The 12,822-nt window shown below is 34.3% G+C and overlaps 2 protein-coding genes across 2 annotated transcripts; both read right to left on the reverse strand.

Annotated features, from left to right (window-relative positions):
* Nucleotides 1–5,451: 5,451 nt before the first annotated feature.
* On the reverse strand, nucleotides 5,452–6,735 carry LOC135139157 (uncharacterized). The gene is made up of 2 exons (XM_064069288.1): nucleotides 6,629–6,735; nucleotides 5,452–6,580 (listed from the first exon to the last, which is right to left on the reverse strand). Exons 1-2 carry the CDS (start codon nucleotides 6,638–6,640, stop codon nucleotides 5,564–5,566), a joined length of 1,029 nt encoding a protein of 342 aa, XP_063925358.1. The 5' UTR covers nucleotides 6,641–6,735; the 3' UTR covers nucleotides 5,452–5,563.
* Nucleotides 6,736–7,684: 949 nt separating this feature from the next.
* LOC135139162 (cuticle protein 18.7-like) lies at nucleotides 7,685–9,906 on the reverse strand. Its single transcript, XM_064069300.1, has 2 exons — nucleotides 9,802–9,906; nucleotides 7,685–8,669 (listed from the first exon to the last, which is right to left on the reverse strand). The coding sequence occupies exons 1-2, from the start codon at nucleotides 9,811–9,813 to the stop codon at nucleotides 7,875–7,877; spliced, it is 807 nt and encodes a 268-aa protein (XP_063925370.1). The 5' UTR covers nucleotides 9,814–9,906; the 3' UTR covers nucleotides 7,685–7,874.
* Between the last annotated feature and the right edge of the window lie 2,916 nt (nucleotides 9,907–12,822).

Below are 12,822 nucleotides of genomic sequence, written 5' to 3' on the forward strand. Positions count from 1 at the left end.
TTTCGCTCTGTTCTAATCAAAATACTGGTTTGTGATTTGCTTTATCTGTGTTAGGAGAATTCTAATCCGGATTATTCTAGATGTCAAATTTTATTTATTTATTTGTTTTCGTGGTGATAAGACTGAATTTTTACTTTTGCGAAATATTGTATTAATAGTGACTCTAATTTTTTATAATTGTTGCAAATGTTATGCAATATTCTTTATATTACTTTGATAAGAAACGCATTACTGCTCAATTTTTATATAACGAGGCAGATTAAAATTTATTAGCCAAAACAAGTATTGATGAAATTGGTTAACTGAAAAACTTGTTGTTGAATAATGAGCACTGGACGTCATTGTAGTTTTTGTGTGGCCAAAGGATTTATCAAGTGGATTTATTAATGTATTCAGATGACGTCAACAATTTTTTGAAACGGATTACCAATTTTCAAAAAAGTCTGGTGGATAGTTTTTGGGAAAATTATATATATTATATTCTCATCTAGAATAGAATAGAAATAAATTTAATAGATTAGAATATCCCCAAAAAAAATTTGGACGAAGGTTATTGCGACAGAAATTTCCTAGCCTGAAGTACAGCGATTTTTGTTTTTACATACCTTCGATGAGGTTTAAGCCAGTGACGTAAATAACACTCCCGTAGCTTTTTTTACTTGAATTTTTTAATTATTTAATTTCCCATTTTTTTTTGTTTTTTCACTTTTTCGATTTGCAAGTTTTCAATGTTTAGTTGTTGAAGTTTTCGATTCTTTAATTTTTAATTTTTCAATTTTTCAATTCTTTAAATTTTCAATGCTTCAAATTTTCGATTTGCAGTTTTCCGATTTCTTTTTTCAATTTTTGGGTTTTGTAGATTTCATATTTGTATATATTTTTCAATTTTTACATTTTCTATTTCTCTATTTTCCGGTTTTTAATTTTTCCTTTTTTGATTTTCAAAATTTTAAGTTTGTCGATTTTTCAATTTTTAATTTGTAAATTTTCTACTTTTCATTTTACGATTTTTTTCATTTTTCGACCATTGGGTTTTGAAACTTTTTCATTTGTTCGTTTTTTCAGTTTTTCGATTTTTAATTTTTGATTTTCTTGATATTTAATTTTTGAATTTTTTTATATTTAATTTTTCGATTTTTTGATCCCTCAATTTAGTTTTGCGAGTTTACAATTTTGACAAATCTATAATTTTTCAATTTTACAATTTTTGGGTTTTCCAAATTTTCGATTCGTTTCGTTTTTCTTCTTTCGAATTTTTTGGTTCATTAATTTTTTCCGATTTTTTTAGTTTTCCGATTTTTAATTCTTAAATTTTCCATTTTTTGTTTCTTTCCTTTTTCGATTTATTAGTTTTCAATTTTTAATTTTTCATTTATCCAATTCTTTAATTTTTCATTTCATTCGGTTTTTTACTTTGTTTTTCAATTTTTCGGTTTTTCAATGTTCAGATTTTATAATTTTTCTTTTCAACAATGTGAACGTTTTAAATTTTTGGATTTCACTATTTTTCGCTTTCTAATTTTTCCGTTATTCAACTTTTAGATTTTTTAATTTTCCGTTTTTTCAATTTCAAATTTTTCAATTTTTGATTTGAAAGTTTTCTAGTTTTCATTTTAAATATATAATTTTTGAATTTTTCACTTTCTCTATTTTACGAATTTTAGAATTTTTCCATTTTTCAATCATTGGATTTTAAAAATTTTTCGATTATTAGTTTTTCGAGTTTACAATTTTGACGAATCTATAATTTTTCGATTGTACAATTTTTGGGTTTGCCAAATTTTCAGTTCGATTCGATTCGTTTTTGCTTCTTTCCAATTTTTTGGTTCAAAAACTTGTTCTGATTTTTATGTTTCCCGAATTTTCATTTTTCCAATTCTTTAATTTTTTATTTCATTCGGTTTTTTATTTTATTTTTTCAATTTTTCAGTTTTTCAATGTTTATATTTTATAATTTTTCTTTTCAACAATGTGAACTTTTTAAATTTTTGGATTTCACTATTTTTCGCTTTCTAATTTTTCCGTTATTCAACTTTTAGATTTTTTAATTTTCTATTTTTCAATTTCAAATTTTTCAATTTGTTGATTTTTCAATTTTTGATTTGAAATTTGTCTAGTGTTCATTTTAAATATGTAATTTCTTGAATTTTTCGCTTCAGTTTTATGAATTTTAGAATTTTCCATTTTTCAATCATTGGATTATAAAAATTTTTCGATTTTCGAGTTTACAATTTTGAGGAATCTATAATTTTTCGATTGTACAATTTTTGGGTTTTCCAAATTTTCAGTTCGATTCGATTCGTTTTTGCTTTTTTCCAATTTTTTGGTTCAATAATTTGTTCTGAACTTTATATTTCCGTTTTTAATTTTTCACTGTATCAATTTTTCGTTTGTTCATTTTTTCGATTTGCGATTTTGGTATTTTTTATTTCTTTCCGATTTTTTCGTTTTTCTATTTTTAATTCATCAGTTTTCCATTTATTTGTTTCTTCACTTTATCGATTTACAAGTTTTCAATTTTGAATTTTTCTGTTTTTCGATTCTTTAGTTTTTAATTTTTCAATTTTCCAATTGTTTAATTTCTCAGTTTTTCAAATTTTCAATTTACAATTTTCCGTTCTAGTTTTTTATTTGCTTAATTTTGCAATCTTTCGGTTTTGCAATCTTCGGATTTTATTATGTTTCTTTTTTGCATTGTGAAATTGTATAATTTTGGGATTTCTCTATTTTTCGGTTTTTAATTTATGGTTTTTTAACTTTTAGATTTTTTAGCCCTTCATTTTTTCAATTTCAAATTTTTCAGTTTCTTAATATTTCAATTTTTGATTTTCAATTTTTCTAGTTTTCTTTGGAAATACGTAAAATAATTATAATTTCTCATATTTTCCACTTTTTTAACTTTTTCATTTTTCAATCATGGAATGTTACAATTTTTGGATTCGATACGTTTTTGCTTCTTTTCAATTTTTTTGGTTCATTAATTTTCGATTTTTAAGTTTCTCGATTTTTAATTTTTCAATGCATCAATTTTTCGTTTCTTCCATTCTCCGATTTGCAATTTTTCGGTTTCCTACTTTTTCGATTTTGAAATTTCTCGTTTTTTTAGTTTTTCAATTTTACAATTGTAAAAATTTTCCTCCATTTTTCAATCAGTGCATTTTAAAAGTTTTTAAGCACTTTTTCAGTTTTTCGATTTTCAATTTATGATTTCCTTCATATTTATTGCAATTTTTGGGTTTTACAAATTTTCGATTCATTTTTGTTTCTTTCCAATTTTTTGGTTCAGTAATTTTTTCGATTTTCATTAAGTTTCCCGATTTTTATTTTTTTCATTTTCAATTTTCCTTTTTCTTCAGTTCTTCGACTTGCAATTTTTAGATTTTAGATTTTCAATTTTACGATTTTAGAATTTTTCCATTTTTCAATCATTGGTTTTAAAACTTTTTCATTTATTCGACTTTTAATTTTTGAGTTTCTTCATTTTTAATAATTTTTCAAGTTTTCCATCTTTCGATGTTAGCTTTTCGAGTTACCAATTTTGACGAATCTATAACTTTTCGATTTTACAATTTTTGGGTTTTCCAAATTTTCGATTCGAATCGATTCGTTTTGCTTATTTCCAATTTTTTGGTACATTAATTTTTTGTGATTTTTAAGTTTACGGGTTTTTAATTTTTCAATGTATCAATTTTTTGTTTCTTCAGTTTTTCGATTTGCAATTTTTCGATTATACAATTTCTCGTTTTTTCAGTTTTTCGTTTTTTAATTTCTTCTTGATTTTTTAGTTTTCCGATCTTTAATTTTTCGATTTTTCAACTTGTCCAATGAAAAAAATGGAAACATTACAAAATTGAAAATGAAATTACGAGAAAGTATAAAATGAAAACTTTAAAAAATCTGAAACTTGGAATCAAGAAAAATTGAAGAAACAAAAAATTGAAATATCGAAAATTAAAAATTGACGTTCAAAATTTATAGATTGGGAAATAGAAAAAATGAAAATTTAAAAAATTGAGAAATAGAAGAACTGAAAATTTGAAAAACTGAATAAGTGAAAAGTTGCAAAATTGAAAAATTGAAAAGCGGAAAACTGAGTGCGAAAAATGAAAAATTTGGAAATTGAGAAATTGTAAAATTTGGAAAACGAGAAATTGAGAAATTTTAAAAATTAAAGTTGAAAAAACGAAAAATTATGAAACCGAAACAATAAAAATGGAAAAATTGAAAAATGAACAAAAATAAAAAAAGAAAAATGGGGATATCAAAAAATTGTTCAAAGGTAAACAAATCCATATATTTCGAAAAATTATAAGATTTCATTTTGCGAATTTAATTTTTTTATGATGACTCTTATAAGATAAAATAAAAAAAATAAAGATATGTAGGTAAAATTAAAGTAAATGTAAAGAAGCATGCTACGGGATTGTTTCTAGTGAGTTTTTCCATACAAAATTTTGTGATGACGTCATCAGCATTGTTTTCAAGGACAAGTATATCTATTTGCTCAGATGCAGTGTAGTACTAATATTCCTATTGTATTCTCAAATTTTTGAGAAAATAATGGATTCTTGATCTTGATTATTATTGATTCTTGAGTTTTTGACTTTATTCAATCATCCAATAAATTGCCTCATTTATCAATTTTTTGAGTCACCCTGTATAAGTAATTCTAAACTCTACGATTGTAATATTTTACATATTTCAGACAAGATTAATTCGGTAAAATTTGGAGATTACGTCATCAATTTTTTGGAATTGGATAAACGAATAAATTTTGATTAACACTTCACCATGATTACGATAACTTTAAAACGTTTGCAAAATTTCAAAGCATTCGATTTTGCAGTTTCAAAGTTAAATTGCAAAATATTGTTATACAATTTTGATTTTTTTTAATAATATGACGTCATCCTATTATTGGTGGGGACGTTTATCCAAATGTTGGTTAGCATTTTACCATTTATACGATATTCCTAATACACATATAAAATCTGACAATAATCGATCCAGTAGTTTCGGAGATTATCCGTCCAACAAAAATTCGAACACACGGAAGACAGACAGACAGACAGACACAGAGAAAACAAAACAGTAGCCTCAGCTTAGTTCAGGAAGTAAAAATTGTACAAATGCCGAAATTTAAATCCTACTACGCAGTTTTTTTTAGAACAAAAGCAGTTATTTTATTCCACCAGTTACACAGCAGAAACGCATATGTTGTCTCGCAAAACTAGTTCACTTGCATCTTTAATAAGAATTGCGTAAGTACCGGTTTTCATTGTCGCCCGGTATACATTTTCCTGTTAAAAAAAGAAATGTTCAAGCGCCTAACTTTCTATTTTGTTTAATCAATTAGCATCATAGTAGCTAAACTTTGACATTATGAACTAATCTCCGATAACAGATACCTTTTTAACGTCCATCTAACGGGTCAACACAATTACAAAAACAAATTAATCAACAATTTACTTAAAACACTTCAAACTACATACATAAATTAATCAAGGATTTCAGCATGCATCTAATTAATTAATTTATTAATTGCGAAATACAAGCATCTAGTTTAAAAGTAGACGGTGTGAGAGTACAACTGCCCTACTACCGGTACTGCCTTAGCTGCCACAACCTGCTGCTCCGCGACGGTACCACTAGGCCCTACTGGTAAATTCGTAGCAGCTACCCTAAACCCATGCACTGCATCAGAAATGTAATTCACGGTTTGTAGTACCCCGTTGGCGTCGATGTAAGAGTACCCGCCTCTGGTGACCCCATCAGCGGACTTGGTTTCGCTTTTCGAGCTAGTTGGACCTACGTACCCGTACGAGTATTGCCCTAAACCATCTTGGGCGTGGTACTGGGACGACGCCGGGGTGTATGAAACTTGGCTAGTGGCCACAGGGGCAGCAACCGGTGCTGTGGTTTGCACTGCTACCACGTTCCCGGTGAGTTGTACTGGGCTAAGATGGGCAGCGGCGTCTCTTGCTCGGGTTTGCGCAACTATAGCTAAGTGCTCGGCGCGAGCTTTGGCTACTTCTGGCAGATCTTGGACGGGTTGTGGTGGTACTACGGCGGCACCGGTGTAAGCTGCTTGGAGGACGGCTAAGTGTCTAGCGCGCGCTTCTACAACTTCGGGTAGGTCTTGGACGGGGGTTGGTAGTACGGAAGCGGCGGGTACTACGATTGGGTTGGAGTACTGGACTGCAATTTTAGCGTGTTCGGCTTGGACGGCTGCATAGTCAGCGAGATGTTGCGCTTTAGCGTAGGCTACATCAGGAGCGTCTTTCGGAAGGTTGGTAGCGGCTACTCGGAACCCGTGGACGGGGTCCGCGGTGTAGTGCACCGTTTGTAGGATTCCGTTAGAGTCGATGTATGAGTACCCTCCATGAGTGACTCCATCAGCTGTCTTAGTTTCCGCTTTGGTACTAGTGGGGGTGGCGTACCCGTAAGCGTACTGCCCCCAGACATCTTGACTATGGTACAACGAAGCAATTGGGTGGGAGTAGGGTGTGAGTCCTACGGTGACTCCCACCGGTACCACGTGAGACGCGGAAGTATAAGCGAGTACCGCAACGATGAGTACCTGTTAGAATGACATTACCTTTTATGGACACACTAAGATTGCACTTACCACGAGCTTCATTGCGCTTCTATAGAGAACTCGCAACAACTATTAGAAAAAGCGTCCTTAAGAGCTTATATACCCCGCCCCGCCTATGTCTGCTTCATATATTGGCAGTAAGGTGAAGTGAAATAATTGTTATTGTGGTTGACTATTTAAAGTTCAAGAGTATGGAAGGCGGTGCAACTTCAAGGTCTAGGTTTTTTGGTACGGTTCCGGAATGTTACGACAGGTCCAGTTTCGCGGTACGACTTTACAGAGTAGGAGATGTGAACAGTTTTTCTGTTGGGAGTGGTCGAAAGACGTATTTGATGAGATGCGAGCTCGGATCAAGGATATCATCGCCCATGGGGACTTTTTGTTGTTGTAATTTATTTCTTAATCATCGGACTGGTATTTGTTTTTGCTGTTCACTTGTTTATTGATGCTGACGAGATAGAGGTAGGAATATTTATGGAGTGGTACCGCTAAAAAATTTATTTTAATTAATTTATGAACGCTATTATTTTAATCAGTGTGACAGTAATGGATGTAGTTGAGTTTTTTTAACTGGATTTGGTGGTACCTCGAAAACGTCGTACTAAAGCGTAGTCGGTCTAAAAATGGTAGCATTTATAGGAACTGTTATTCACGTTGTACGTGGGGTTAAATTAATTTTGGTACTACCTCTGTACTATCTATTGCGCGACCATAAGGAATTGTGCAACCTATAACTTTTGACCTACACGATACTAAGGGACAGTGCAACGTTTGGAGCGTCGATTCGTGTCCGCTGGAGTTATTTAACCCCACTTTTTTGTCATAAAGTTCTGCCAACTTCGCTCCGAAGTCCTTGAATCGAGAACCAATTTCTAATTTCACACCGAGTTACATCAGGAGAGGTATTCATGCGTAACTTCTGATAAAAGAAATTATATCATGCTCTCAGTGCAGACAGGGAAGGCCGGTCATAACTCGCAACAAGAATTCTTTTTATCGCCACGTGATCCCGATAGACCCGACGCCAGATTTCTTCCCACCGCCAATAACCTCTCATTTTATCAACGCAATAAAATTAAATTCAAATTACATTAATGGTTTTATTAAAGATTTAGGCTTTTTCCACAACATTATGTACATGGTTCCTCAACAAAAATCTTTTCTTGATTTTTAACCGCCAAACCCAAAAGCCGTTAACAACCAAGAACGAATCGTACGGCAGTATGACATAACAAACTAATTTATAAAACTGTATCTTCAATCACTAAAGGTCGTCTTAGTAGTGGCGGGCGGCGGCGTGGGCGGCGAAGTGGGCAGCCTTGGCTAATTGGACTTCAGCGGTCTCCACGGGTTGCCCGTCAGCCCCAATAGCAGCGTGTGGGTACACGGACCCGTAGTACCCATACGCAGCCAGGACGGGCGCACCCACGACATGCCCGGCGGCGGCATGGGCGGCGAAATGGCTAGCCTTGGCGGCGGCGACTTCGGGGGTGTCTAGAGGCACGCCGGTGATGGAAGCGTGGGCGGCGAGGTGCGCAGCGGTGGCTTGTTGTACCTCAGGAGTGTTAACAGGGACACCGTTGGGTCCGATCACCGGGTAGTGGTAAGCCAAGACGTCGCGCCTCTTGCGGAGGTGCACGTTGGCGCGGGCGGCGGCGTGGGCGGCGAAGTGGGCGGCTTTAGCCAGTTGGACTTCGGGGGTGTCGACGGGGTGGCCGGCGTATTGGGCTACGGGCACGGCGACGTTGACGCCGTTGCGCTGGGCGGCCACGGCGAAGTCGTGGTAGTGCTGGATCTTGGCGGCGGCTACCTCGGGGGTATCAGCGGGGAGAGCGTTGACGGGGACGGCGGACACGGCGGGGACGGCGTAGACGGCATGGGCGAGAGGGGAGTACTGGCCGGTGCGCGCGCTGGCTTCAGCGTGGGCGGCGTAATGGGCGGCTTTAGCCTGCTGGTTCTCGAGGGGCTCAACCGGGACGCCGTTGGAGTCAATCACGGGGATGTGTTGGGGGTAGATGGCGTAGGGGACATAGGTGGCGGATGTGGCCGCCAACACGCAACTTACTAAGATCTGGAAAATTGGGGTTCGGAAAGAGTTTCTCGAAATTTTTTGGTAGTACCGCAACAAGTTTAATATTATTTAAGGTTGAATGAAATTTTGTCGAAAGAAAGAATATTTTAGATACGATTTTCAATAAAGAGGGAAAAAGTTTCTTCCGGTACTGCCTGTACTGGGATTAGAAACGTGGTACATGTGAGTTATATTTTTAATAAATTTATGATTGTGTTATGCGGAAGTAATTGGTTGATATTTAGTTTCTGAAATTGTGGTAAAAATATCGCAAAAACCGTGAAAGTTTTGGAAAATACTACATTCAGAAAATATAATGTTTGATGTAAGGCTTAGAAAGAGAAATTGTTAAAGGCCTGCAGATTTTTTCCTTGAAGATCTACTCGCGATATTGCTAGCAGGTGGCGCTTTAAGTCACTTTTCGTGGAATTTTTTCCAATTTAGATTTTATTAATTAAGGTCGCCTAAATTAGTTCAATTAAAAGCATTTATAAATTATACCTGTCAGGTTTTATAGACATTTGATTGCTAATTACTGCTTACAAATTTTACGAGCGTGTAATATAAAAATCAAAATGTCCTTTTTTGCATTGACTTTAGTTTCCTTTTTATAATTTTATGACAAGAAAAAAAAAACGAAAATAAATTTTATAAGTAGATAAATTAGAAAAAACTATATACAGAAATAAAATTATAACAGTAAAAGTGTATTAACTACATAGTTAGAAAAATATTTATCAACATAATAGCAGACGATTCAGGCTAGGTCTATTTTAAAAAATATTGGTAACAAATTTTACAAACAAGTCACGCGCTTCGTTCGCCCTACAAAATTTTACTTTTTAATAAAACATTTAATATCCGAAAAAATATAAAACTCAAAGCGTACTAACAACAAATAAGAAACATACCAACTGTTTTACATATTTTAAACCAGAAATTAATAAAATCATACGTGACCACCGACATGTTCGAAAAATAAGACGCATTATTTGAAAATACAAGCCCGAAAAATGAAGACAAAGTTAAAACAAATAGCAACACTAAAGAAAAAATATTTTGATCAAATGGAAGTGTGTTTAAAATATAGCAAAAATTAAAAATGCCGTCTTCCCCGTACCCATGCACTTACCAGGACCTTCATTTTGTGTAAAATTCCAACCTCCTAAGCACTAGGACTGTTGAACACTGTACCCAACCCAGCAGCCCCGCCTTTATTATATAGATTCCCCCAGTCCCTCAGTACCCCAACTGAAGAGCAAGGTCCTCTGCTTTCACTAGAAGATCTCCCCAAAGCTCTTGAAGAGCAACAAGAAAAACGCGCCGATAAACGCAACGATTTCCACAGACGTAACGACACGTACGATTTTCTTTCTTTTTTTACAGTTTTTTCAGGAGTTGGGAAAATGTTAGATAACACGTACCACACGCGCTGTTCTCACTTTTGTGTCATGCTCTGTTTGCATTTTTACCGCCGGCACGCCAACAATTTTTACATTTTTGGACAACAATAATTTAAAAATAATAATTAGGAATAATCAGATTGTAGTCTAAATTAGTTTAAAGGTCTCACGATTTTATTGGCAATTAAAAAAAAAGTGTCAATTTGCAAAAATTACGATATGGTGATAATATATTTCTTGCGGAATTGTCGCTCGTGAGCGAAAACCAATTAATTTAAACCCCAAGACTGCATAATAACGCCGTAATTCAAGCGTTTTATTGTCAAGGAACCAGTAGCTGTGTGTATATCGCCATAATTTTTTAATTGCAAAATCGATGAATTATTAACGAACAGCGGCAGGAACGTTAGGAATGCGTTTATGAGATTACGACTGGATTATTGTTTACGCGTTATTTCCATTTAGAGTGTCGGAAAAAGGCCAATTTGTCAAGAGTAAGTTCAAGTGTTATTCAAATGCTATGTTAATGCAGGTGAGTATCAATATGTATAAGGGTCTGCATCCTGGAGCGCGATTTTTTCCCTGTAGAAGGCCGCTTTGTCACCGAGAACTAGCGTGAAATTTACGACTAGAGTCGAGCACACGCCCAAAAATATTAATTTGTCGCGGTACTTAACGATAACGCAATAAATAAGACGATTATTGTAGCTGCAAGGTGAACTGATGAAGAGACCACACCTGTCCGATCTGATTTTCGATTTTTCGTCGATTTGCATTTCGGAAAGGTTAAGTTGGATGTTAGTATGCGATAAAACTAATTAAAAATCAATTTCCTTTAATTTATTTGTATCGTGGCGAATCTGGATTACATTGAATTACCAAAACACGTCGTTCGAGTTGATTTTTGATAGATCTGATGGTGGTCCAGACGGTAGCCACAATTTGTTCGGGCGAAATTGATGGTGTTGTTAATTCACACGGATCGACCTTGTTAATGAATTAATTGAAGTTTTTACTTTTGGTGGAGGTTGGTTGATTGAACTCGGGGAAAATTCGACTCGATGATCAAGGCTGAGGAATTTCGATTGTTAGGAAATTGCTTTTTGACGAAAAAATTTGCACAATAGAGCGGCGAGATGTTCGATTAGGCGCCGCTTTGTTGTGGGAGTTTTTTCGTTAATTAATTTCAAAAAACGATGATGTAACACAGGAGCTGATACAAGCCCACAAAATGTCGCCATAGATGGCGATAATTTCCCTACCGGTCCTATTTTCGGAAGATAAGATCTGCCTAATTTACAAAACAATTAGGTGGACACAATGATTAACCTTTAAGCTTTAAAGCATAATTAAACTAGAAGACAATCGAACCAAAAACACCGCCCTAGTACCACCAAAGTACCTACATTGTTTACAACAGCTGATACCATCGCAACCCATTAGACTCGATCAAAGTCGACCTATACATTCCACACAGACAAAACTGCTTAACCTTTCACCATGCACCTCTGCCATTCTAGATTCGTTTTTCTCTTTCTTTTGATACTTATCTTTGCCCTCACTGAACTCTTAAGGTCGCTTCAGACGACCTTGATATAATTTCGTTGTAATCGTTAAGCCACCGGTTAAAAATTTACAGTTTTATGGTCAGTCTGCGTCTGATGAATAATTTATAAAATCGACAGGTAAATTGCAAGGCGTGACCGATTTTTCTGACTCCGTTTTTTTGGGGACGCGCGAATTCGAAAATCTGTACTTTTCGAGAAGGAATCTGATTCGAACACTCCTACTTTTCAATATTTATGACTTTTTTGTTTCTAATGAGATCTTTTGTATTCTGAATTTATGGCAGTGTTAAATGTGGTAATGTGGAAAAAGCGCTTTTTGCATTTGGTCCAGATTTGGTGGAGGTGGAGGTGAAGTAATCGGTTAGAATTATTTATAATGGAATTTATTTTATTCAGATTAATATCCTGTTTTATTTGTTTTATGGGCGATTTGGCCTTTTTTGTTGTCATATATTTACTAGAAGGCTATTAATATAATTTTATCTGTGGCTAAAAACTCGATCACTTAGCGAAACTTACCGTTGTTAAAAATAAATTTTAAATTTATGACAGTCCTTAGAACTAATTTTATGTTTGTTGCTCACGCTATGTTCGAGATTACAAATCCAACCAATCCCTTCTATAAATTTGATGACGTCATATCAAAGTTTTGCGTGGTATTTTTAAACGTGTTAATCTCTTAATTTTAGTCCGTCATTTTTTAACTCCGCTACATATTCATATGACCATTAGTCATAGTAAAAATGTAAAGAATTCGATTTACGAAAACTAAAAATTAATTCCGATATTAATTACTACCATGTTCACACAAAATCAGTCGAACCATTAAGAAAACGTCAACCCAAGCCTTGAATATTTCCACATTTTTATCTCAATTCGATTCAGTAGTACCATTATCTTATCAATTAATTACAATTAAATTCGACACTAATAAAAACATATGTTGACCATGATATTTTCGTGTTTTATCAAAATTCACATTAATTAATCGCATTCATTAAACCTCTAACGGTTGAATGAAGAATGAAGATTGCCTAAAGCTGGGCGCGGTCGCAGTACCTTCACAGGCTCATTTTTCCGATAAACCGTAGCAAAACGCCCGTAATAGCAACAGTTAAAGTTCACTCTCGTCACGTATTCGCCTCACGTAACTTTTCGTAATCGCTGAATTTTACTCTAATT

The sequence above is a fragment of the Zophobas morio genome, unplaced genomic scaffold, assembly GCF_036711695.1.
Source record: "Zophobas morio isolate AGI-343-1 ecotype UQ-CSIRO unplaced genomic scaffold, CSIRO_AGI_Zmor_V1 ptg000004l, whole genome shotgun sequence".
NCBI classification, from domain to species: domain Eukaryota; kingdom Metazoa; phylum Arthropoda; class Insecta; order Coleoptera; family Tenebrionidae; genus Zophobas; species Zophobas morio.